This window comes from Adiantum capillus-veneris, chromosome 23 (genome assembly GCF_014529385.1).
Source record: "Adiantum capillus-veneris isolate H3 chromosome 23, ASM1452938v2, whole genome shotgun sequence".
NCBI classification, from domain to species: domain Eukaryota; kingdom Viridiplantae; phylum Streptophyta; class Polypodiopsida; order Polypodiales; family Pteridaceae; genus Adiantum; species Adiantum capillus-veneris.
The window spans coordinates 66,417,507-66,442,726 of NC_140953.1; the positions used below are offsets into that span (position 1 = coordinate 66,417,507).

Below are 25,220 nucleotides of genomic sequence, written 5' to 3' on the forward strand. Positions count from 1 at the left end.
TAGCGTGAGTCTTCTCAAGAGCAGTCTTTATCTTCCTGTATGTTTCATCCATATCTTGCACATACTTGTCTGCCTCAAATAACTTGTCCTTAGTCTGCAAAATGGGTGGGACTTTCTTTCCTCCTTCCACTATCTCAAATGGTGCCTTACCTGTTGATGTATGCACAGTGTTATTGTAAGCATATTCAACCAATGGGAGATGGTGTTCCCAAGTTGCCTTGTGCTCTGAGACATAACATTTGAGCAGGTCCAAGACAGTAGAATTTGCCTCTTCTGACTGTCCATCAGTTTGCGGATGAAACGAAGAAGAGAACTTGAGCGTAGTGCCCATGTTCTCAAACAATGCCTTCCAGAAAAGACTCGTCATACGTGGATCCCTGTCACTGACAATTGAATGAGGCATCCCATGATATTTAAAGATAGTGCTCATGAATATCTTGACCATGTGTTCTGGCTTTATCTTCTTCCTAACAGGAATGAAATGGGCCTGCTTACTGAACCTACAAATGATAGTCCAAATCCCATCATTTCCTGTTTGCGTCCTTGGAAGATCAAAGATAAAGTCCATTGCTATACTTTCCCATGGCCTATCCGGGATCGGCAATGGCTGCAACAATCCCGGTTGCTTTTGTCTGTCAAATTTGACTTTTTGGCATACTAAGCATGATCTTACAAATGTGTCAACATCTTGACGCAAAGTTGGCCAATAGAAGAATGCCTCAACCCCTTTTATTGTCGCATCAATTCCACGATGCCCAGCATAAGGTGGAGCATGACTTTCCATCAAAATCTTTGGCCGTAACTGTTTAGTAACGCATAACTTTCCATGCATCATGAGAAAGTCATTCTTAAGCATATAGTGCTCATGATGTTGCCCATCAACAAGCTGGTCATAGATCCTTGCAAAATCTGAATCTTCATCATATTGTGTCTTCATTTCGTCTAGTTCACAATGGTACGGAGTTGACACTGCTGAAATTTGGGGCTGTCGTGACAACGCATCAGCCACCACGTTCTTTTTCCCTTGCACATGCACAATCTGAAAATGGAACATTGGCAAGATGTTTGCCCATCGCATGTGCTTCTTAGACAACTTCGTTTGTGTAAGAAAATATCGCAAGGTTTGATGATCCGTTTGGACAACAAAAAAATCAGCCCCTAGCAAATAGTGTTTCCAACTAGTGAGAGCATGAATTATTGCCAGCAATTCTTTCTCATAGACTTGCAAGTTCCTTTCAGTCTTCAAAAGAATTCTGCTCTCATATGCGACTACTCGGCCATTCTGCATTAGAACTGCACCAAGACTATGGCCACACGCATCACATTGAACCACAAAAGGTTTAGAAAGATCTGGCAAAATAATTACCGGATCTGAAGTCAGCTTCTCTTTCAAGTGTTTGAACGCTAAAATTTCCTTGGCTGTCCACTTGAAAGTCACTCCTTTTGCTTGCAGTGCATGGAGTGGAGAAGCAATTTCAGCAAAATTTCGGATGAACCTCCTGTAATAGGAACATAAGCCTAGAAAGCTTCGAATGTCATGTACGGACTTCAAGTCTGGCCATGACCTAATTGCTTCCACTTTAGCGGGATCCATGCGTACCCCATCCTTTGAAACAATGTGCCCAAGGAAGTGAATTTCTTGCAAAAAGAACTCACTTTTCTTCGCATTGATGAGTAGCCTATTCTTGCGTAGCTCATTGAAAACTGCGGTCAAGTGATCCCTATGCTCCTCTTCAGACTTTGAGTAGACAATCATGTCATCAAAGAAGGTACCCACGAAGTTTCTATGTGGTCTAAAAATTCTGTCCATCATTCTATTAAATGTGGCAGGAGCATTTGTGAGACCAAATGGCATGACAAGAAACTCATAGAGACCAAATGTTGTCCTGAACGCAGTCTTATGGACATCTTCTGGTCTAATGCGTATCTGATGATACCCGCTCTTTAGGTCTATTCTTGTAAACAATGACGCTCCCTCAAGCCGATCAAGAATGTCATCTATCCTCGGTATGGGGAACCTGTTCTTGATGGTATTCTTATTCAAGGCGCGATAGTCAATGCACATGCGACATGAACCATCCTTCTTCTGCACTAAGAGTACAGGCGAACAAAAAGGGGATGAACTGGGCTGAATCAGCCCCTTCTCTAAAAGCTCGCTAACCTGACCCATAATCTCTTTCTGTTGGGCTGCACTAACCCTGTATGGTGGTCTATCCGGTGGACTAGAACCTGGCACAAGATCTATAGTATGATCCTCAGGTCTCTCAGGAGGTAACTCCCCTGGCAAAGAGTCCGAAAAACAATCACTGAAACCACTCAAAAAAGTTGACCTGTCTTTATCTAAGGTAGACAAATTAGATACAACTTGAGGTACTTCTTTTGCAAAGATCAAGTACGCAGAAAGATGATTCTTTATTACAGATGAAATAGCAGAAGCAGAAACAACTTGAACAGACTCGCCTATAAGCTTTACATCAAGGACATGAGTCTTTCCTCTATGTACAAGGGTAATCCTTTTGTTGTAAGTATCCACCATAGCATGCAACCTGTAACACCATGGGATACCCAATAACACATCACAGCCCTCAAGCGGCATAATATGAAATTCTTCCGCATCCACATAGCTCTGAATGTGCAGACTAAGCTTTCCCAGAATGGGAGTAACAGGCTTTGAATGTCCTGGGCATGCCAAACCTGCTTCGCCTGTCATACCCATCTCCTCTGCACCAATGCCCAACTTTGATGCCAATTCTGGTGATATGAAATTTGCACGGGCTCCTGGAGCAAAGAAAACCAGCACTGTCTGGTCTCTAACTTTGCCCCAAGCTCTGCATAGCTCCGTGGCATCTGTGTTTGGCTGATCTCCAACCAAATCTGGAACAAGTCCTGCACTCGGCTTTGGCTTCTTCCCTTTATGGTCTGACTTGTCATCCTTATCCTGTGACTTCTTCTGTGGGCACTCATTTGCAAAGTGTCCTTCCTGTTCACAAATGTAGCATTTCTTGGCCTCCCTAAGAGCTTTCCTTTCTTGAAAAGTTTTGCCAGAAAAATGCCTTTTTTGTCCTTGTCCTCGTCCCGAAGAAGACTTAGATTGCTTCTTGGACGTATCACCTTCTTCAGTGGAGGGCTTCTTTGTGGGAGGCTCAGAAGGCTTTGCTGCAACATTGCCCTTGGCTGAAAACTGTTTGCCCTGGGACCCTTTCTTGTGGCTATTAAATCCATCGGAATCTCCCTTTGACAGATTGCTGGCCACTCTTGCATTCTCTATCAACTGAAACATATTCATGACAGTAGTCTTTGTGCAGTAGTCCCTGATTTTCTTGGGCAATCCGCAACAGTACTTCTCAATCTGTTCTGACAATGGCACAAACCTGTAAGAGGTGACTGGCAACAGTGCGGCCCAAAACTGTTTATTGTACTCTTTCAAATTCGCACACTGTTTAGCGTTCAACTCGTGCCATTCTGTCATCACATCCACTTCAAAAGTGTCTGTCAACCATGCAGGCGCAAAAAGCTGTTTGAATTGGACCCACGTTGTTGGGGCTTGACCCTAGTTCAACAATGCGGCCCACCATTGGAGCGCATTCCCTTTCAAGAAAGTGGCAGCCTTGCGTATCTTTGAAGATTCCGTGAAGTTTCCTCCAGCATAAGCTGCATCGAACTGCTGTATGAAGGTCAAAGCCTTCAATTGGTCCTCAGTTCCTCTGAAAGTTTCAAACTTCACTCCCTGCCCATCTTCCTTGTAATCCTTATGCTGACTCAAAGGAGCCACATTATCATAAACAGGTGCCTGTAACAGTGGTGCTCCATGAGTGTTCATTCCAGCACTCGCATCAACTGTTTTCCCTGTCATATCTGCATTTTGTACGCATGGCTGCGAAAAACCAGCCATACCAAATTGTGTTCCAGGCACTCGAAACTGGCCATAGGCACCCTAAAAACCTGGTTGGACACCCATGTTTGCGTACATAGGGTACCCATGCCTGTTTGCATTGTCCCGAACACATTCCCTGGCATATAACCTGTGGAAGGTCCAGCCATAGCTTGAAACACTGAACCACCTCCAAAATAACCAGGATAAGTATTAGGTAATGGAAGGGTCTGACGCGTAGCCTGTTCATTGCTCCCTTGACCATTCACAAACGGTTCCTGTCCAGCTAAAGCAAGTTGCTTTGGATCATTGGAGACCGCTAGTTGCTCAACCACATGGGCTTTCCCTTGAGCATCATGAGTCCTCTGCGCATTGGAAATCTCCTTTTCCTGCAACGGCTCAGTCATGCCCTGTGTAGGAGGCTGAAAACCCTGTGTCGGAGCCTGTAAGAATTCCTACATCCTTGGGTTGTTAGCCAACTGCTGAAACATGTCCATGCAACAACGCAGTTGAGTTCTAAACAACCTATCCTCTTCTTGAAGAGTTGAAGGAATTTTCTCTGTGCCATGTGAGGAAGATCCCTCTTCAGGTACTTGGTCTCTCTTCTCTGCCATATCGACAAGCTCTGTGTTGCTTTCACCCACAACAATCCATGCTGCACTTTTTGAAGAAGTGACTATCCCGTCGATGGAACCATATAACCGGCCTGTACAACGTAGAGGGCGGTACTATTTCAATTACCTGTTAACTTTACACAGACCACTGAGAAGGGAAGAGAACACAGTTGCGTCTAGCGACTAGAATGTCACTGCGCACACGAGACCGACACCGTGTAGGCCCCAAAGACTGGCTCCCCTTTCGGTATTTCTTTATTCAAATTAAGGTAGAAGATTCGACCACTTAGCACAAGCTTTCACAAAGCTGTCCAAACCTGGCGAGGGCTGAAATCGCAGGTTTTCGACCGGATTTCGATAGCATAACGGCACAAAAACCCCTGCAGGTCAAAAACACCTGTCTAGGACGGATTCCCTCGATATCTGGAAGCTTTTTGGTGAGCTGTCACAGAAATTCAACGGGTTGTAATTCTCTGTTTTTCACTGCCGGGAGCCCAAAAGCCTGTACACGCATCCCAAGGTTCTCACGAGGCTCCCCCGATGTTCCCTTGCAGTTTAGGTGCGAAACCCTAAACCTGCAGAAAAACACAGCAGGCTGTAATTCCCTGTTTCGGATCGTTTTTAGCGGAGCGAACACGCCTACGCGTGTCCCAAGGGCTCCCGCACGCAATGGGACAGTTCCCCTGTGAATTGGACGAGTTTTCACGCGAGAAAACTCTCCAAACTCGCAATCTTTCGTGATGGAAACGTGCGTACCTGTGGGGGATTAGCAATTAGCTAATCCGGTTCTTGTTCAGAAGGCTCTTGCCTTGGCAAACGCGCATAAACCCCCAGAACTGTACATAGGTCAAATGAGAAGCCCACTAGCGGGGCATAACATACTGTACGTAGGGGAGAAAGAGAGCAGTATGTAGCGTGCGAGGCATCACTCCCGTCACCATACTGTGCATAGAGGGCAAGGTAAGCATTCCATAGCTTCTGTGCCTGCTACAATCCACCTGAGGCTGAAAATGGCGCTCCCTTTGTTGATATGCAGCTCGTTTTTGCCTCCCAGAGTGGCAGAATCGCTCACAAGCTGACACGTCGCCCAATTTCCGAGTTTGGGCTTTCCCTGCTAAAAATATCTCAACTGGTGCGTCAGTTGACTTGGCAGCAGAGCAATAAAATGTTCCCCTTGTCATTCCAGAGCTAATGACGTGAACACATTTTCTGGTCAAAAATAGCATTTCCCTAAATTTTAGGAGATGCTTCCATGGCGTCCCTATCGGTCTCCTGACCATCATTGAAGACTACCATTTGACCAACATCTACAATGTGGGTTAATTTACTGGCCCCTTTCAACTTATAAAGTTGCAGTGACTTGACGAGTGGCCCAAATTCCAGTTTGGCGCACACGAGCTTCTATACTCATCAGAATTCAGTGCTAACTGGCCCGGGCAGTCCTTGTCTGACCGACCTAGATCCCCGATGTGAGAAACCCATTTGGCTGCAGCCGTTTCACACTGGCCATGCAATGTCCACTTGCACCTTTTCAAGGGTTTTGGGACAAACAAGTAAAAATAAAATAAATATATCTAATACTTATTTACGGAAGGCAACAGGAAAAATACACCTCTTGGTGACACATAGAGCATCACTTTGACCACAAATTTACACTAAATAGACCAAAGAACATGAGTCATATAGACGTAAATGTGCTAATAAAACATCGAGAAATGATTACCCAAAGGGTGGCTTTTATAGCCATTGGGGTGCTTCAAAGTTGAAACATATGGCTGTTTGAGAGGAACTAGCCACTGGAAACAATCAGTTTTTCAAATTTTAAAAAAACTTCCATGCCGTCCCTTGCCGTCCTCGGGATGTTTTGACTACGTTCCCACTTGGCAGTCCATTTGCCGTCCGTCCCCACCCGTCCTCGTCGTGCAAAACTGGGGGAAGGGGGATGGGTTCTCGATTGCGGGCAATGAGGTAGGCAGCGCGCGGTGGGGGGGGCTTGGAGCAACGAACCAAGGGGGGAGGCGACAATGGCGAGAAGCGGGGGCGACTTCTATCCATTTCTCAGAGTTGGGGTAGATGTAATTTCTTTCCCTTTCCCTTTCCTAGCAACTTCTATCCATTTCTCGGCCTCATCTGCCTTCTTCTGTGTCTTCGTGATCATATCCACGCACGAAGACGTCTTTGCCACCTTCTGTTTCTCTTCCTTGATGACCTTGATTTCCTCTTATCATCGAGGGTTGGAATTCACCTTCCTCCAGTCCACTGCTTGCTCTATAAGTAAGCTCTCGCTTGAGGGCTGAGACCTCTTCTTTGAGTGCTTGTGAATCCGCCTTAAGTGCTTGTATCTCTGCGTGCAGGTCCTCTTTCTCCTTCTTCCATTGCGTGCTTTCATTGAGGAACATTTGAAGAAGGTTGGCCTTCTCCTTCCACCATCCTTCCATTCCTTCATCTCCCTTTCCACTTGTTGTATCCGCTTGTTTGTAAGCATGAAGGTTGCCTTCGTACGGGACTTGCAAACTGGTGAAGCACTCATGACCTCCATCATAACAGCCCTGAAGAAACCGACAATTTGGCTCTGTAGCGTTTCTGAACTGCTATTGAGAGATCCAACGATTTGGCTGTGTAGCGTTTTTGAATTGCTATTGAGCTGAACCAACGAACTGGGCAATGAATTAGTGATTTACAATGGGGGCAAGGTGGTGCTTATATACTCATCTTAGCAAATTGCCCTACCCAAGATTTGACAAATAAGTAAAATAAATACCTAAAGACCCAATCACATTGGGCCATTCACTTGAGATGCTATGAATTTAACAGCTCACTCTTACATATGGCAAGGTGGATATGTACGATAAATACGGTACAAAAAAAACAGTAAAAAATGTTGTGCAATATGGGTAATCGCTACCAGTAGGAAAAATTGGTCAGATATTGCATACAAATAGACATATATGTGTACATAATTATGCATGCTTGGATGCATGTAAATGCATGTATACACACATATGTACATGCATGTATGTATGTATGCTTGGATGCATGTATACACACAGATATACATGCATATATACATCATATGTACAAAACCGTAGACATGCATGCACATTCGCATGTATGTATGTATAAATAACCACCAGTACGGTATTTATCGTACGGTATGGGAAGACCGATAAATACGTGTTTGGAATGCAACCTTGACATATGGCAAGGTTTCCCTTGAGATCTTCGATCAAATCATCTTTTTTCTTTATGTACTTTCCCGTATTTAATTACCACAATTCAAAAGTAGCAAGTGCATCTTTTTGGTATCTGTAATTAATTTTCTCTCAACTTGCTTGGAAGACTTACAGTGAGTGGACTTTGCTACGTACTCTAATTGAGAGTCATAAACACAGGTAGAGCAAGCCAGTGCCTGCAGGTTCCAAGACCTGAGTGCCGGACCTAGGAACATGGTGAGATCCTGATCAGATAGTGTTGATAAATCTTGCCCTGCTACACACATTGATGACTAGAGGGTGCCGTCCCTCAACACTAGCGTACTAGGGAGCCTCCACAGATTCGTAAACCATGTTAACTTATGCCTGTTTCTACTATATGTGCATAATTGTTCATTGAAGCTAGCAAGGGGTGAATTTCACATGAACATACTATGTTTTGTGCAAAACCAGTTTCACCTTCAGTATTGGTTAACCTTATCCTTATTAACTGTTTGGTATTCGGAGTCTGTTTCACCTTCAAAGATTAGTCTATTGCAGATTTAGGTGCAGTCATTTTGTACGGATTTATTTGTTTGATTGATTGTTTTAAAGGGTTCAAAAAAAAAAAGAGTGACCTTGAACTTGTGTGGTTCTGTTTACCCTTATTTTTGTTTTTGTTTACTGGATGCACAATACTGTGGATGTATGTTGTTCATTATGGCATTCAATCATCAAGGGGTAGGTGCCTTGCTGCAGGAGAACACCAAGGTGTCGATTCAGATTGATAGTGCACGCTTGCTTCATGCAACAAGAGAGCTGCTGGTAAGGCCCAGGCCAGCAGGCTCTGGAGTCACCAAACCTAAGCTTGGTGTTAAGAAGAAGGATAAGAAGGAATTAAAGCCACCACCTGTTGACAAACCTTATGTCCCCCCTCCGATGATCTTTGCACGAAACAGCTCTACTGGAAGTGGTATCCAGATTCACAGGGGAATGACTGTCAGGCAACTGGCTGCACAATTGGGAAAGAAAGAGGAGCTGGTGCAAGGATTGCTTATTGGACATGGAGAGGTTATCAACAAAGTAATGGATATAGTCAAGGTTGATGCTGCTGAGCTGGTTGCTTATGTGAGTGTCTTTCTTTATATACTTGCGTGTATCATAGTTTGAATGCATACCTTTATCTGTTCAGTGATTTCTGCTTGAATGTAGTCACAATTATTTACGTCAATTCCAGCTGATGCACCGCACTAAATTTTTTCTAATGCTACAGGTTGACCATTAAATGTCATTATGCATAAATACTGGAGCTTTGACGTCTTAATTACAATTAATATTGTCATAGACTGTCCTGAAGCATCTAGGGAATGTACATTTGGGGGAATGCTTATTATCTCGGGATGCAGGCAGCAGGAGTGTATCTCAGGCTGCTTTGTTGGCAGACAGTTTCAAAATATGTACAGGGATAAATAAATTCTACCTATGGGCCCATGGAACACGGAATTAAATGGGATAAAAGAAGTGGGGAATTGATTCTAAATATTAACATGGTACCCAAGAAGATGAATAGATTTACCGAAAACCTCAGTTGTGGCTTTAAGGTGTTGAGAGCGGGAAAATTTGGATCATAACGTGCATTTGGAGAGGAGTTAGACAACACTGAGCAGTGGGCTTAGTCACCTGCTCTAGGAACATGCTTTCTATTGTGCTAGGCATAGCGATGCCTTGAAAATATCTTGGTAGACTAGTTCTGTGCTCTCAAGCATTTTAGTGATTGATGGCTTTTCCGGTCAATATTTTAGCATATTTAATACCCAGCTGATGATGTTGAAGTGCAGTTTATGCTTTCTGCTCTAACAAACTCTTGCATCTTTGACACACTATAGGAGCTCGATTTTAATGTTAAACGACTTCACTTTGATACTGCCAAAGGTGACGCCGTGCATCTGCAATCAAGCGAGCAAAAGCTTGTGTCCCGGCCTGCGGTTATCACTGTCATGGGGCATGTTGACCATGGGAAGACTTCACTTCTTGATGCCTTGAGAAATTCATCTGTGGCAGCTACTGAGGCTGGTGGAATCACCCAACATATTGGTGCTTTTGTGGTCAGATTGAAATCAGGAGCATCACTTACATTCTTGGATACACCTGGCCATGCTGCATTCAGTGCAATGCGGGCCCGTGGTACCGCTGTCACTGACATTGTTGTTCTTGTTGTGGCTGCTGATGATGGAGTTATGCCACAGACACGCGAAGCTCTTGCTCATGCTCAAGCTGCTCATGTACCGATGGTTGTTGCAATAAACAAATGCGACAAAGCAGATGCTAATCCTGCCAAAGTTCGGGAACAATTGGGGGCAGAGGGCGTAGAGTTGGAGGAGATGGGGGGTGATGTTCAGGTGGTAGAAATATCAGCAACCAAAAATATGGGCCTGGATAAGCTGGAGGAAGCGTTGTTGCTGCTTGCTGACATTATGGACTTGAAGGCAGACATAAGTGGAGATATTCATGCAGTTGTTGTAGAAGCTAGGCTGGATCGGGGCCGTGGACCTTTGGCGACGGCAGTTGTTCGAAATGGGTCATTGATGCTTGGCCTTCATGTCGTAGTTGGTACTGAATGGGGAAGGATACGCAATCTTACTGATACACAGAATCAACCTGTGGAATCTGCTGGACCATCAATGCCAGTGGAGATAGAAGGATTGAAAGGGCTGCCACAAGCAGGGGATGACATAATTGTTGTTGCCAACGAAGAGAGAGCAAGGAAGCTTAGTGAAGCCCGGAAGAACAGACTTGAACTGCAAAAATTACAAAAGCCAGTGCCGAAACCATTAGTGCCTAAAAAGAGTAGAAAGGAACGTAGGCAAGCTAAAGAGAAAGAGATGGAACAGGATACTTCCAAAGATGATGAGGAAGAAAATGAAGCTCAGGAGGAAGATGAAACGGTGGAGCTTGCCCTTATTGTAAAGGCAGATGTGCAGGGAACTGTTCAGGCAGTAAGCCAGGCTCTTGAAACTTTGACAAGTCCGCAGGTGCTGGTTAAAACTTGGGCCATGGATGTAGTTTCAGATGTGCTTATCTTTCTCAACTTTCTGTATTTTTACTACTTCTACCTATCTTCTTGTCATATTGAAGTCTGTATTGTATGCAGGTTTCTGTTAGCATTGTGCATGCTGCTGTTGGTGGGGTGTCTCTATCAGACGTGGACCTGGCAGAGGCTTGCAGGGCTTCCATTGTCTGTTTCAACACCAAGAGCATGCCTGCTGCTGTGGAGGCTGCTGTCCGGTGTGCAAATATTGATGTAAGCATGACCTTCATCAAACAAGCATCTGTTTCTTTTTTGGAGATTTATGTCTGAAAGCATGTGTTTTGTGCTCTTTTTCCACACTTTTCTCTCCAGGTTCGCCATTATCGGGTTATTTATCACCTTTTGGAAGATATTGGACAACTTATTGTAAGCAGGGCTCCTGGTACAGAAGAAGATCAAGTTGCTGGGCAAGCTCAAGTTCTGAGTATATTTGAGGTTAAAGGAAAGGGTAGCGAAAACAAAGGGGCTCTCACAATCGCAGGCTGTCGTGTATTTGAAGGACGACTCATAAGAGGATGCAGGGCAAATGTCTTGCGGAGTGGGGATGTCATATTTGAAGGTAAGTTCAACTCCTTGAAGCGAGAAAAGCTGGATGTGGAGGCTGTGGGACAAGGCAATCAGTGTGGTTTGATTATTGAGGGCTTTACAACCTATCAGGTTGGAGATGTCATACAGTGTATAGAGTCAGTCAGGAGGAAGCCTCGCTTTGTCTCATCGGAAAGCGGGGCAGTCAAGATCGAATGCTGATGGTTTTTTGAAAGTACAGCAGCTTTAGGACGACTCTGATGATCTTCAAACTGAGAAGACTTGCAGAAGAGGAGCTCTGATGTAGAATCTGGGTGTGGACAGCTTGCTCCAATTCGTTTATAAATATACAAGTGATTTCTCGTTAGATCCACCCAAAGCAGACGATCTTGCTCTCTACAGGGTTGAATCAGCATGCCAGTGTTTTTACAGGAATCATGATGGAATCAAGTTGTCCTCTGTTGATGGTACATAACCAAGCACAGTATATTCGTTCATCCTGGTGGATATTGACTAATGTTGCCGCCATCTGAAAGTTGCTGGGTCCGATACTAATGATGAAGACACGGTGGATATGGAATAAGAAAGTGTAAAGGAATCGTCCTAACAGCCAGTAAATGTTCATCTTATGATCAAACGATTGGCAATGATTTTATGCCAGTAATCGCCGGCACAGAGTGAAGCTTGAGGAACAATTTGTCACAATGTTGGCAAGCGGAAGGCACGTGAATTCAACTCAACAGATCAAACGGTAGAAGCAAGGTAAAACCAGCATTATGTTAAAATTAGGTGCAGGATTGTAGTTACCAATTTTGGAGTGAGGTTGAACATTCTGATGATAAGATTTGTTAGCTTGTATCTGTGGCACAGTTTTGTAGCTCGAGGAATCTGCTCTTTTGCAGTGTAATTCTAGAGCCAGAAATAATCTGGAAATGTGAAAGATGGCGGGCTACTCATGTAACAGAATGGTCAAGGTTCACATGGAGTGTCTGTAATGCCAATGCCTTGCCAATCCGTAATGAGTCAGCGCTCAGCTTTTAAATTTTAGGAGAGTGTATATCTAGCCCCAAAAGAACTCACAGTGAATGCTAGCTGGCCAGCGCTTTAAATGGTTGGCACATGATGAATGGGCAACCAGTGCCCACACGCACAGGCACATGTGACAGATGATAGGATCCAAGTTAGGGACTTCAACTTTGCTTATGATCTGTCTTCACAATCTCTGCTGATGTAAAGTAAATTTTGAAACACCATTGATACGAACTTAACAGCCTGTGGCTTTAGTTTTTGTGTTCTTCTAAGTATTCACGTTGCTACTTGTAATATTAATCCATATCTTGACCTTGCTTGCTTCGTATTTGGGAGCCTTGGTGCAAGTAAAGCTCCAAAGATTTAAGGTGCAGGGAAAGGACTGCTCCCATGAAGAATGGCGACCAGCTGGCGACCATATCTTGACCTTGCTTGCTTTGTATTTGGGAGCCTTGGTGCAAGTAAAGCTCCAAAGATTTAAGGTGTGGGGAAAGGACTGCTAGTGTCCTTTCCCATGAAGAATGGCGACCAGCTGGCGACCGGCAGGAGCCGGGTGCCAGTGCTGGGAGCCATTATTCATGGGAAAGGACACTAGCAGTCCTTTCCCGGCCGTCAAGAGTCGGGAGGAGGGGGGCCATCTGATGGCAAAATCTGCAGGAGATGCAGTGCGCACTGACGAGAAACTGCAGGAGTTTGGCAATAACAAATGCACAGTGTGAGTATTACGAGTACTGAGGTGTCGCTACGGCAACCCCATTCTGGCTGCTGACCTGGGAGCACCTGATTGGAGGAGCAACCTCTGGATTCTGCATGCTGATGTGGTGCAAATCTGACGGCTGCAGCATTGATTTCTGCGAGAGAAAGTCGTGGAGAATGGGTGGTGCAGACTGCACGCCCCTCGACTCCCGACCTTGACGGAGTGTGATTTGGTCATGATGTACTTGTACAAATCATCATGACTGAAGTCTCATAATAGATAGTGGTTTTCTTTTACTTGTTGTGGTGGTCCGAACAAATGAATCATACTCCAATTGGGCTTGGATGCGTGCGGTAGTATGGTTCCCCAATTGGACGGTCTGGAAAAAACAATGGCATAAGGAATGTGAGAATTTGTACCACATGATTGGTATAGAAGCCAAATAGCTTACTTGACCATCTCTATTTATATGCATACAAAAAGTCTTTGAACTTTCAACTTCCATGGGTCTTTTCATTTCCTAAACTTACCCTTCACTTATGCACTTCAAATGTTTTGAAAGGATTTTTAATTTTTTCGAGATTGAGGAGACCTAATCTCTCTAATTTGTAAAAATTCCCAAATACCCTTGAAATTTCAAAATTTTCCAAAATACCCTTGTATCTATTTTAGATGGATTGCTCAAGATTTTCTAATGTTCATTCCTTTTTGACAATTGAAGTCCGTTTTTTGAGTGTGCAACATGTAATTTGTGGCTAATTACCTCACAAAAAGGCATTTTGTCTTAAAGTAATGAAGTGATTCATCTCCAAAGCCTACATAATCAACTCAAATTCTAGTTTTAGCATCTTGTATTGATAGACAATCAGTCTTATTATGCAAAGGTATAAATTTTTATATCTTTGGAGAAATTTATTCTCACAACAAGGGGTATTTTTGGAGTTTTGAAAACTTGGAAGGGCATTTTTGGAATTTATGACAATATTGGGGGTATTTTGGTAATTTTTAAAATTTGAGTGGTATTTTGGTAATTTTCACACATTAGAGGGGTATTTTTGTAATTTTTCCTTATTTTAACAAACTTGAATGTTGAATGCATCTCTATGGCATAGCAGAGTGTAAACCACTATTGGTCATTAGAAGCTAATGAGTATTGTTTTGAGGTGATGTTTTCCTCTTGTAAGGTTGGCCTCGTTACTACCTTGCACAATGCATTCTCCAATGGGGATCTATGGTTGACACCAAAGCATCGAGGTGTGGTTGCAAGCCTGGTCGTCAAATGAAACAAGTGTACTAGTGGTGAGCTTAAGGTGTATCTTCAATCAACATGCTTTGTCAAGTCAGTAGTTGATATGTTTCAAGTATTCTGCTAGATGAGTATTTAATAGGTTTTGCATTGAAGTGGAGGCTCACCAAATCTCAGACTTACATGGGTTAAACTATGGTATAGACGCAACAAGTGTATTGATTGCCCAACAAGACAAGGGTGAGAAAGCTCTGGGCAATTTTATAAGATGCAAGATAAGAGCTTCTTTCCAAGTGTGATCCCTTATGCTTGAATTTGCCATCAAGCAAGTTTGACATGGGCAAAATATCCACAATGGTATTGCTATAATCAAATATTGTTGATAAAAGTTGGTGCTTGGAAACGACTTGGTTGACAATTATGCCAAATGCTGTGCTTTTGTAATTAACAGGTTTTGTGTTTCAGTTGGGGTCTCTTGGGATGTGCTCATTGCATAGATGTGTGGCAAGGCCAGGCCAAAGCTTTGGGTTCTTTAGCGAGGATATCTCTGCAAGTCTTCTCACCTGTGCTTGCATCTTGAAGATGTGTTGCATTATACAAGACATTGACATGAGGAAAAAAAATAGTTCGGATTGTTGGCTAGGGGTTCTTGGAGAAACACCATTCTTGGCAATGCTTTGAGCAACATGTATATTAATTGTGGTGCTCTTGTGAAGCACAATGAATTCTTTTACTAGCTTCACATCAAGGAGTGCATGATCTGCCCAACAAGGGGAAGGTGGGCAAGCTCTCTGATCTTTCCAAATAGGTGTGGAGCATGGGTTTCTCTTCAAACGTTGTCTCTTGGGATATCTTATAGGCGGATAGGGCCAAGATATTTGTATTGTTTTCAAATGAACGTGTAGTAAATGAGGGTCAAAATATATTTTGATAATATGAGCAAAAAATGTCATTACATGGATCAAAGATTACTTATCTGCATGGTTGCTCTTTTTTGTGTAAAAAACTTTCTCCAAAGCAAAGAGAGTAATGGAGATAATGCTATCAATTGATTACCCTCCACTTTGGTTGGATCTTCTCGATGGTTGTGAAAAAGGGGGAAATGTATTGAACCATGAAGATTGATCTTTGAATCACATGCACTCATTGCCTTGAGCACCCGAAGACAATGAAGAGACCACCTTTCAAAATGAAAAGTTGATAAGAAAATATTTAAAACACGACATAGATGTTTAGAAGAGAACAAATGGACCTATATATCCTTTTAAGAAAACCATTGAATAGTTGAAGCCAAGGCTATGAGGAATGGCTAGAATCAACTCAAATGCACCCACAACCCAATTGAAAATTATATTTCTTTAAGAAAATGCATGCTTATATCGCATTAACAGTTCACTTATGCACTTAAGTTTTCAATGCATTACATCCAAAGCTGTATGCTCAATTGTTGGGAAATACATCACCATTGAGGCCCTTCAAGGACCAAAAAAGATCTTTGCCGATCAGTATTGGAATTGATAAAATTTCAAATGTCTGCCAAACTGTCTTCTTCTCTTAAGGCTTCTTTTTAAAAGCCAAAAAATTGTGCAAATCATATACATGTGCTTGGACTTTTGAGTGTTGGACCTTCCCCCAAAGGGAAGCCCTTGCCACTCACCAAAGTTGCATAAACCTAAACAAAGTGGACATTACACGAGGACAAAACCAGTATATCTAATCCAAAGGCTTGAAAAACAAGAACAAAGGACACGATTATTCAAGCCACATTGAGCCTATTGCAATGCTACATAATGTAAAGTGTGAGCTTTGTCCTAAGGTGTGAGTCAAGGAGAGGAGAGTGGATTTATCCCACATACTGTGGAGCAAGGTTGTAGAGCTACTTAAAGCTCATTTCTTGAATCAATAAACAACTTCATTTTGCACTACATGATTGTCTATGGTGAGCTTGTGCTAAGCTAAGTCAATACTCAAGCTTGTGTTTATGAGTCCAAGCTAATCCTATCTTGGAACCTAATTCACTTGAGTGATAAACTTGCTTACACACACTCACACATTTGCACCATGTTTCTCTTTCATCCACCATAGCTAGCACGATCCAATTCCTAACATTTGGTATCAGAGCCATGGTGTGCTAGCTAGGATTGTTGTTATGCATTTGTGTGTTAGTACAATTAGCATCACTCTATCATCATTAGATAAATCTATTTGATTTGCTCTTTTATTGCATAATGCATACCTAATTAGTACATTAGGAAAATTTTGAACTCATTTTTGGGCCTTTTAGGAGTGCCACATCATCAAAGTTGTACAAAAGAAAGCAGCCCGGTAGACCCCTCTAAATATTGCTTAGAACCCCATGATATGACCTATCATTGGAAAGTTCTTGAAAAATGGATTCTAAAGAGCCAAGGTCCGAAAAGTTTGGATGACTTCTATGAAATTTATGCCATTTTTTTTCAATCAGCCAGGTTTTGTTACCGTTACGGTAATCTAAAATCACCTTTTTCTAGATCTACATGAAGGCAATGTTCGATACATGCATGCTATATATCAATAGATAGCATTTGAAGAGTAGATTCTAAATATCCAACCTCCGACAAGTTTGAATCTTATTTGCAAAAAAATTACCAATCCCCACTTTTTGAAAGCTATGCCACATCAACAATTCTTACAAGGCCCATTTTTGAGTCCAAAATTTTCCTAATGATTCCATTGGCTAGCATGGGCATGTTCTTGAGCTAAAGACTCTTGAGCCACTACTCACTGGCTAATTGGAAGCCTAATTAGCATTTTAGATTGCATTCAATTTCCATCAAGAACTTGTATTTTGCATTCAACGGCTGCTCCTTATTTTAGGATAATTGGCATTTGCAATTGGTGTGTGTGCGTAGCCTGCCTCGAGATCTTTCAATCAAGCACAACCACACAAAATTTGAGCTAGATTTTGTCAATTAACACTTTGAACAAAGATTCAAACTTACAAAGCTTCATTCTCTGTTTTCTGTGATAGTTAATCCTTTGTGTGTGTGTGTTTTGACTCATTTAATGCTCATCAACCTTTTTTCACACCATCACCCTCTTTGTAAGCCCACGTGGTGGGAACAACCTACTTTTCGCAAAGTCAAAACCACAAGGGGCCACACACACTAAGGCTCCCACTGGGCGGACTCCAAACAGTCAATAAATTGCATTGGATGCGCAGGCGGGTCCGCCACTGGCCCGATCGGCTGCCGCCCTTTTGCGTGTGCCCGTCCGACGGCTTTTCTCATTGGCTGGCGACCGGATGCGCGGAGCGTGCCTCTCCGACCGGCCGCGGACCTCAAGCCCGAGCGCTCAACTGCCTTTCAAAGTGATTTCGGGTCCGCCCCTATGGAGCCCCCCTTCCCATGGCACTGACGACTTCAAGCTTGCTTGCCCACTGGCCGTAAGCACCGGGTCCCCCAAACAACTGCCTCTTATTCCAAGCCCTCAAAGGCCACTAGCTTTTTAAGCCTCCCTTCCAACGTTGCCTTAAACTCCGAGAGTCCAAGAGGGCCAAAGCTTCCAAGCTCAAGGCCCTGCTCCCACCAACCTGGAGCAAAGCAACCAAAGGTCTCAAGAGTTGAGCATCTCCACCAGCTTTGACAAAGGCATCTCCAAGCCAAATACGCCAAGGTAAAACAAAACCGTGAAGGGTGACTTCACCTTGAGTGAAGAGGTACTTCACATTTCATTAAAAAGATATTAAAATTTCAAATCTTGCAACCAAGCACAAATTTTGCAAATTAATTTTTTCTATCATCAATTGTGCACCGTGTAAAGAGGCAGACACTGGCTAGGAGAGTCTCCTAAGCTAAGACCCCTCTATTGGCACAAATGGGGGACAAGGGAATAGAGAAATTCAATGGGAAGGGATTTCACACTTGGCAAACGAAGTTAAGAGGCTATCTTATGAAAAAATGTTTGTGGTCTGTCATTAGCACTGCATTGGAGCAACAAGCCGAACCCGATGGAGTGCACACTAGGGCATCTACACTCATAGCAAGTGCATAAAATTTGGCCAAAGACGAACAAGCATTGGGAATTATCATCACTTCCTTGCATGATAATTATGTGCATTTCATAGATGAATGTAAGGATGCACATGAAGCCTGGCATGTCCTAGAAAGTAATTTTGGAGCTAGGGCCAAAAGGAGCAAAGTTAGTCTTAAAAGACAGCTTTACAAAGTGACTATGATTGAAGGGGAGGACATTGCTAGCCTAGTGAATAGGCTTAAGAGCATTGTCACACAACTCACTTACATCCAAGTTGAAGTACCAGAAGATGACAAAGTGGCTATACTTTGAAGTGTACTTCCACCTTCTAGTTACAATTCTTGAAGCAAAAGAACCAGCACCACCATTCCAAGATGTCATGAACTCAGTCAAAGCAGAAGAAAGAAAGCAAAGAGGTTCACTTACCCCATCAGGAGGAGTTTTCATCGCAACATCTTCAAGGGGAAGATATTCGCCATCAACATCGACAAACGGACGAAAGTGTTATGAATGTGGAAGAATGGGACACGTAGTGAAAGATTGCTACACAAAAAAACCTTGCAACAAATGTGGTAGGAAGGGACACCCTCCTTCTCGGTGCTACTCAAGTGGAGGCAGTAGCAGTGGAGAAAGCAGCAGCAGTAGAAGCAACAACAGAAGCAACGAAGGCAAGAGACCTGACAGAGGATTGGCTCACATAGTAGAAGACAAAAAGGACGAAGACGAAGGCAGCGTTTGGGAAGATCCATTTTGAAGATGCAGACTCTCTACTTGTAGGGAAGACTTTTTTCTGTGTGGATACCAGCTTATCATCCTATGTGGACATCACCATCCTTTGTGGATCTTTCTTGTGTGGATTTTACCATCCTCTGTAGATATTACCATCTTTGTGGACTTTATTTTCCTGTGTGGATATCACGATCCTATGTGGATTTTGTTAGCCTGTGTGGATCATGCATCTTCAGTATCTTGTCTTCGTCCAAACCTCAAGGGGAGGATTGTAAAGTGTGAGCTGTGTCCTAAGGTGTGAGTCAAGGAGAGGAGAGTGGATTTATCCCACATACTGTGGAGCAAGGTTGTAGAGGTACTTAAAGCTCATTTCTTGAATCAATAAACAACTTCATTTTGCACTACATGCTTGTCTATGGTGAGCTTGTGCTAAGCTAAGTCAATACTCAAGATTGTCTTTATGAGTCCAAGATAATCCTATTTTGGAACCTAATTCACTTGAGTGATAACCTTGCTTACACACACTCATACACTTGCACCATGTTTGTCTTTCATCCACCATAGCTAGCACGATCCAATTCCTAACACATAATTGTCCACATCGACCTACCCATGTGCTTGGACCAAAAGGCAAGTTCCATGTTGGATTTGTACATGCACAAAGTGTAGGCGAATGTGGCATATATGTATGTACACACACACACACACACACACACACACACACACACACACACACACACACACACACACACACACACACACACACACACCATGTCAAATTGAGTTCACACAATGCCATCCAAATCCTATTTCTGTCATCTTTTGTTGAGAGAAAAATTCCTATGAAGAGTTGCAAAAAAGAAAGTGTTTCGGGATGTATATGAGAATAACAAGGGGCGTTTTGGGAAGTTTGGAAAAACTTAAGGGCATTTTTGGAAATTCTGGCAAACTATGAGGAAATTTCTCCAAATCTTAGGGGTATTTTGGTAACCCTCTCTCTGAGTCTCCCTCCCCTCTCTCTCTCTCTCTCTCTCTCTCTCTCTATCCACCTATCTACACATATATTGTATATCTATCTATCTCTATCTTTGCAACAAAAGAGCAAATTTTTACGGGTGTCGAATTTGAGGGCAAGAACAAACTTGGGTATAAAGAAGGCCCAAAGGAAAATAACCACAGAAACTGATACAACAAATCTTGAAAGGGCATAAGTGCTAAAATTGTAAGGACTAAAAAGGCCAAGGGAGAAAACTTTTTCTAAAGAGAGTAACAAGTGCCTTGCCCACCTAAGAAGAATAGAGGATAATTGTTGCCTATAAAGATAGGCCTTCCATCACAAAATTACTCTAGAAGTACATTTATAGCAAAGATCCATGAGGAATAGAAGAGATTTTGTAGTACTCTCTCTCTTTTCCTCTCAATGTGAATATGTCTATTTCTCAAATCCAAAAAAGTTTTTACTCACAGAAGGGATCATAAAACATTAAAGTTTTTACTCACATAGGGGATCATAAAATAACCACTAGAGAAAGGCATGCGTTCTCTAAGAAAAGGGCATTGTGGTTTACAAGGGACAGTCAATGCACAACTCTAATAGGGGCTTATGAGGATTAGTACAAGGTGGTAATTGTTGGGATGTTACATATCAACAATGTTATTCAACATCTATTAGTATCTTGGGGACTTCATTGTTTGTCATGAAAGTTTAAGTTTATTGTTGATGTATATTTCTCTTCATCAATAACACAAGAAAATTGTGAGAATATGCTATATGAAAGTGCGTGCATGCGTGTGTGCAATGAGTAAGGAGGTGAACACAACATGTGGTGTTGTCTGTAGTGAGATAATCCTCACTAAATTTTATGTATAAGAATAAGGTTAGTCCAATTAGATGGGTGTAAGTAGATCGTCAGATCAGCCACATGGCCATTACTCCAACAATCTCCCACTTCAAGGCCAATGTGGCCTAAGTGGCCTAAAAAGATGGGTGCGAGTAGATTTTTTGGCCAACCACATAGCCATTTCTCCAACAACCTCCCCCTTCAAGTCCAATGTGGCCTAAATGGCATAAAATTAAAAATTGTGTACAAAACATATACACACATTAAACAGCCAGTGCTTCACCTTACACCCATTAACTCTATGCAATGTGCCAACCGCTCCACAAGTAAGATCTTCGTAAGAGCATCCTTAGGGTTGTTATATGTATGGACCTTGATAAGCTCAATCTGCTAATTTTCCAATAACATCCTGAATGAAGTTATACCTCACCTCAATGTGTTTTGTTTCAAATGAAACAGACAATTTTGCAAGGCAATGGTACTCTGACTATCACAATACAATATTGGAATCTATTACCCTTATCAAGATCTTCCACTAAATGTACCAACCAAAATGCTTCCTTGCTAGCCGTTAACGCTGCAACACATAACTAATCTTCTCTTTTCATATGGAAAAGTTTGTGCTATCAAACTTGCAAATGTTGTAAATATCCGTGAAAGGGCGGTGGTAATGCGTGTGCTAGTCTCCACCCAACCGTGCTATCTTATAGCCTCCCCCTAGCGTACACATTGTCCGGCCGTGCCGGTGGCCTTGCCCATAGGACCCATGTCCTTACATTACCTCCCCCTTGGAGAATCGCTTTTGTCCTAAAAAACGAAACGTAGGAAAATGTTTCTTAAGTGCGGAGACATTCTCCCATGTAGAACCTTCTTCAGGTCTATCTAGCCATTTTACCAACACCTGTCGTCTGACATGATGTTTGGTGCGAAGCTCATGAGAATCCAAAATCTTTTCGGGCTCATGAGGAATGCTTGGCGGTGCAATAAGGTCAACCAACACACCTGTGTCAATGACATTATCATTATGTCCTAGCTGTTTTCGTAAATGGCTAACATAAAAAACAGGATGAACTCGTGAGTGCTCTGGAAGAGCTAGCTTATAGGCCACTTGACCTATACGTTTGAGAATGTTAAACGGTCCACAATAGCGTGGTGAAAGTTTAGCAACTTTTCCCGTCTTCAGACTTTCTGAATGCTTCGGAACTTTGAGCAAAACCTTGTCTCCTTCTTCGAAAGAAGCAAGACGTCAATGGTCATCTGCGTACTTCTTATATCGATCTTGAGCTTGCTTAACATTCTGTCGAGAAACTCGAAGCATGTCAAAATGGTCTTGGAGAAATCCTTGGCTTGCTGTATCTTCTCCTTAGCCAACCCCAACGTAACGGGTGATCTAGGTTGAAATCCATACAAAAGCATAAATGGACTAAACCCTGTAGTCACATGCTTTGAACTATTATAAGCAAATTCCAATATGGGTAAGTAGTCTTCCCATTTGGTTTGCTTCTTGCTAACATATGCTCGTAGCATATCCTCTAGCACTTGATTAACTCTTTCTGTTTAACCATCCGTTTTTGGATGAACGGCCGTACTTAGATTAAGTTTAGTTTCCAACTTTTGGAACACAGCTCTCCAAAAGTGATTATCGAACTTTCGATCTCTGTCACTAATGATACTAGGTGGAAGACCATAGCGTTTATATATATTCTCTACAAATAGCTGTGCTGATTCCAGTGTCTTAACCGTAGTCTTAGTGGGAATGAATCGACCCATCTTTGTGAGACGGTCTACAATTACCCAAATGGCATCATGGCCACGATTTGTAGTAGGTAGTCCTACTACAAAATCCATAGAGATACTCTCCCACTTACCTTGTGGAATCTCTAAAGGATGTAAAAGGCCACCTACGTTAAGGCGCTCTGCCTTATTAACTTGGCACTGTTGGCAGTTTAGTATGTACTCTTGAACATCATGATGTAAGCCCGGCCAATAAAAATGCCGTCGAACTAAGGCATACATCTTACGGATACCTGGATGACCAGCACTTGGACTATCGTGACACTCAAATAAGATTTGGCGCCTGGTGTCTGAGTCCTTTGGCACACATACTCTACCTTTGTGGAGTAAGTAGCCATCATCAATGGAAAAATTCTTCCATTGCTTAAGCTCTTCCTGAGTAGGGGTGGAGCTCTGTGTGTTGGAGTTTCTATCTGCGCGTGCAGAGACATGTTTTCTGGCTGTTTAGAGATATGTGAGTGTGAGGGATCCTTTTTAAAAACTGCACTCCACACTTTAGCATATGATTGATCTTGTGCACACTTGCCACGTAATGAGTCCAAAAATCCACTCTTTAGTTCTCTGAAAGCAAGTGAATTAATATGAGGCATCTGACTTCGTGCATCCGCTACTACATTATATCGCCCCTTGCGATATCGTAGCTTACAATCATAATCTTGAAGGATTTTTGCCCATCTAGCTTTACGGCCCTTCAAGTCTGTTTGAGTAGTAAATCATTTGATACTCTCATGGTCAAAAACTACTTCAAACTCTGCACCATAGAAATAGTGTCGCCACTTTTGTAAAGCGTGAATTATGGTATAGAGCTCTCTCTCATAGACATAATAATTCTGTTGAGCTCTATCTAACTTTTTACTTTCAAAGGCTATAGGTCTTCCCTCCTGAAGAAGTACCGCACCGATGGCTTTATCACTAGCATCGGTCTCTACCACAAACGGCTTAAGTGGGTCGACGATTGCTAGGATGGGAGCAGTGGCTATAGATACCTTGAGCTGTTCGAAACTGCGTTTTTGGGATTCTTCCCAAGAAAAGGTCTTACCTTTTGCTTTAAGTTTATCCGTCATAGGAACAATGATTTTGGCATAGTCACGGATATACTGTCGATAAAATCCAGCCATGCCTAAAAATATTTGAAGCTCCTCAACCGTGTTGGGATGTGGCCATCGAAGAATGGCAGCGACCTTGTCAGTGTCCATCTTGATGCCATAATAAGAGATCACATGACCGAGGTAATGTATCTCTGTTTTAAAGAAATCTCACTTACTTTGCTTAACATACAGCGCGTGAGGTCGTAGCTGTCCAAACACTAATCGTAGCTGTCCAAACACTAATCGTAAGTGTTCTATGTGTTCATCTTCAATCTTACTATAAATGAGAATATCATCAAGGGAAACCACAACAAATTTTCCAAGATAGGGACGTAAGACACTATCCATGAGTGTCATAAATGTAGTTGGAGCATTGGTTAGACCAAAAGGCATAATCAAAAATTCAAGATGCCTGAACCGTGTTCTAAAGGCAGTTTTGGAGATATCTTGCAGTAGGGTACGTACCTGGTGGTATCCTGAACAAAGATCTATCTTTATATAGTATCTTGCCCCGTGGAGTTGATAAAAAAACTCATCCACTCGAGGCAGAGGATACTTGTTCTTGATGGTTATTGCATTTAATCCGCGATCATCTACGCACATGCGCATAGTACCATCTTTCTTTTTTACCAATAGAATTGGTGATGCCCAAGGCGAAGTGTTAGGTCCAATGAAACCACGAGCGAGGTAGTCAACCAAATGATTCTCAACCTCCTTGGATTCTTTAGCACTCATACGATACGGTGGTTTACTCATCGGTTTAGTACCTAGCAAGACATCTATGCCATGCTGCACATCCCGTGTAGGAGGTAAACCCGGTGGTAAATCACTTGAGAACACATCACTATACTCCGTGAGTAAGTGAGTCAGCTTTTGCTGTGCAAAAGGAGAAAGTAAACTAGAGTTATGCTGGGTTGGAGAATCTTGTAATTCCTGTAATGTTTGTTTTACAACAGTTGCATGTTGCTCTATAGAATTAAAATTGAGTGCACTTTGCTCGTTAGACTTGTTAGCACTTTGTTTATCAATAGAATTCATTGCACTTTGCATACCATTAGAATTCATTGCACTTTGCATACCATTAGTAGAATTCATTTCACTTTGCATACCATTACTAGAATTCACCGCACTTTGCTCTTGAGAATTCACAAGACTTGGAGACAAGCAGTAACACAAAAAGACTTCATCTATTAAATTTTCTTTCTGGAGAATAGAAAGCTCGGATTTACATATAAGAGGTGCATATGGTATATTTTTCTCACCAAGCAAAAGCACATGCTTACCATTGGCTATAAAGGATAAGGAGTTGTGTTCATAACTAGTGTGCAATGTGTTTCCTAAACCATGCAGCCACACCCATTCTAAAACTACATCATCACGATCCATGTTCATAACTTGGAAGTCAAGGGTCATCGTATGATCTTGAACAATAAGCTCAACCCCTTGAACTACCGTGTCCCATACTTCTTTATCATTCCTAGACATCTACTCCA

General features: G+C 42.5%; 1 protein-coding gene across 5 annotated transcripts in view; it reads left to right on the forward strand.

The window, feature by feature from the left end:
• The window catches only part of LOC147427899 (Translation initiation factor 2, small GTP-binding protein), a 119,540-nt gene extending 106,963 nt beyond the window's left edge, over nt 1–12,577 (forward strand). For 4 of the 5 annotated variants that reach the window (XM_086496976.1, XM_086496979.1, XM_086496978.1 and 1 more), the window contains exons 4-7: nt 8,436–8,804; nt 9,563–10,708; nt 10,828–10,977; nt 11,077–12,577. In XM_086496976.1, the coding sequence (XP_086353102.1) occupies nt 8,436–8,804; nt 9,563–10,708; nt 10,828–10,977; nt 11,077–11,511 (2,100 nt within the window). In that variant the 3' untranslated portion in view covers nt 11,512–12,577. The remainder of the gene's footprint in view (nt 1–8,435; nt 8,805–9,562; nt 10,709–10,827; nt 10,978–11,076) is intronic. The other variant, XR_015185992.1, reaches the window with a different exon arrangement.
• The last annotated feature ends 12,643 nt before the right edge of the window (nt 12,578–25,220 follow it).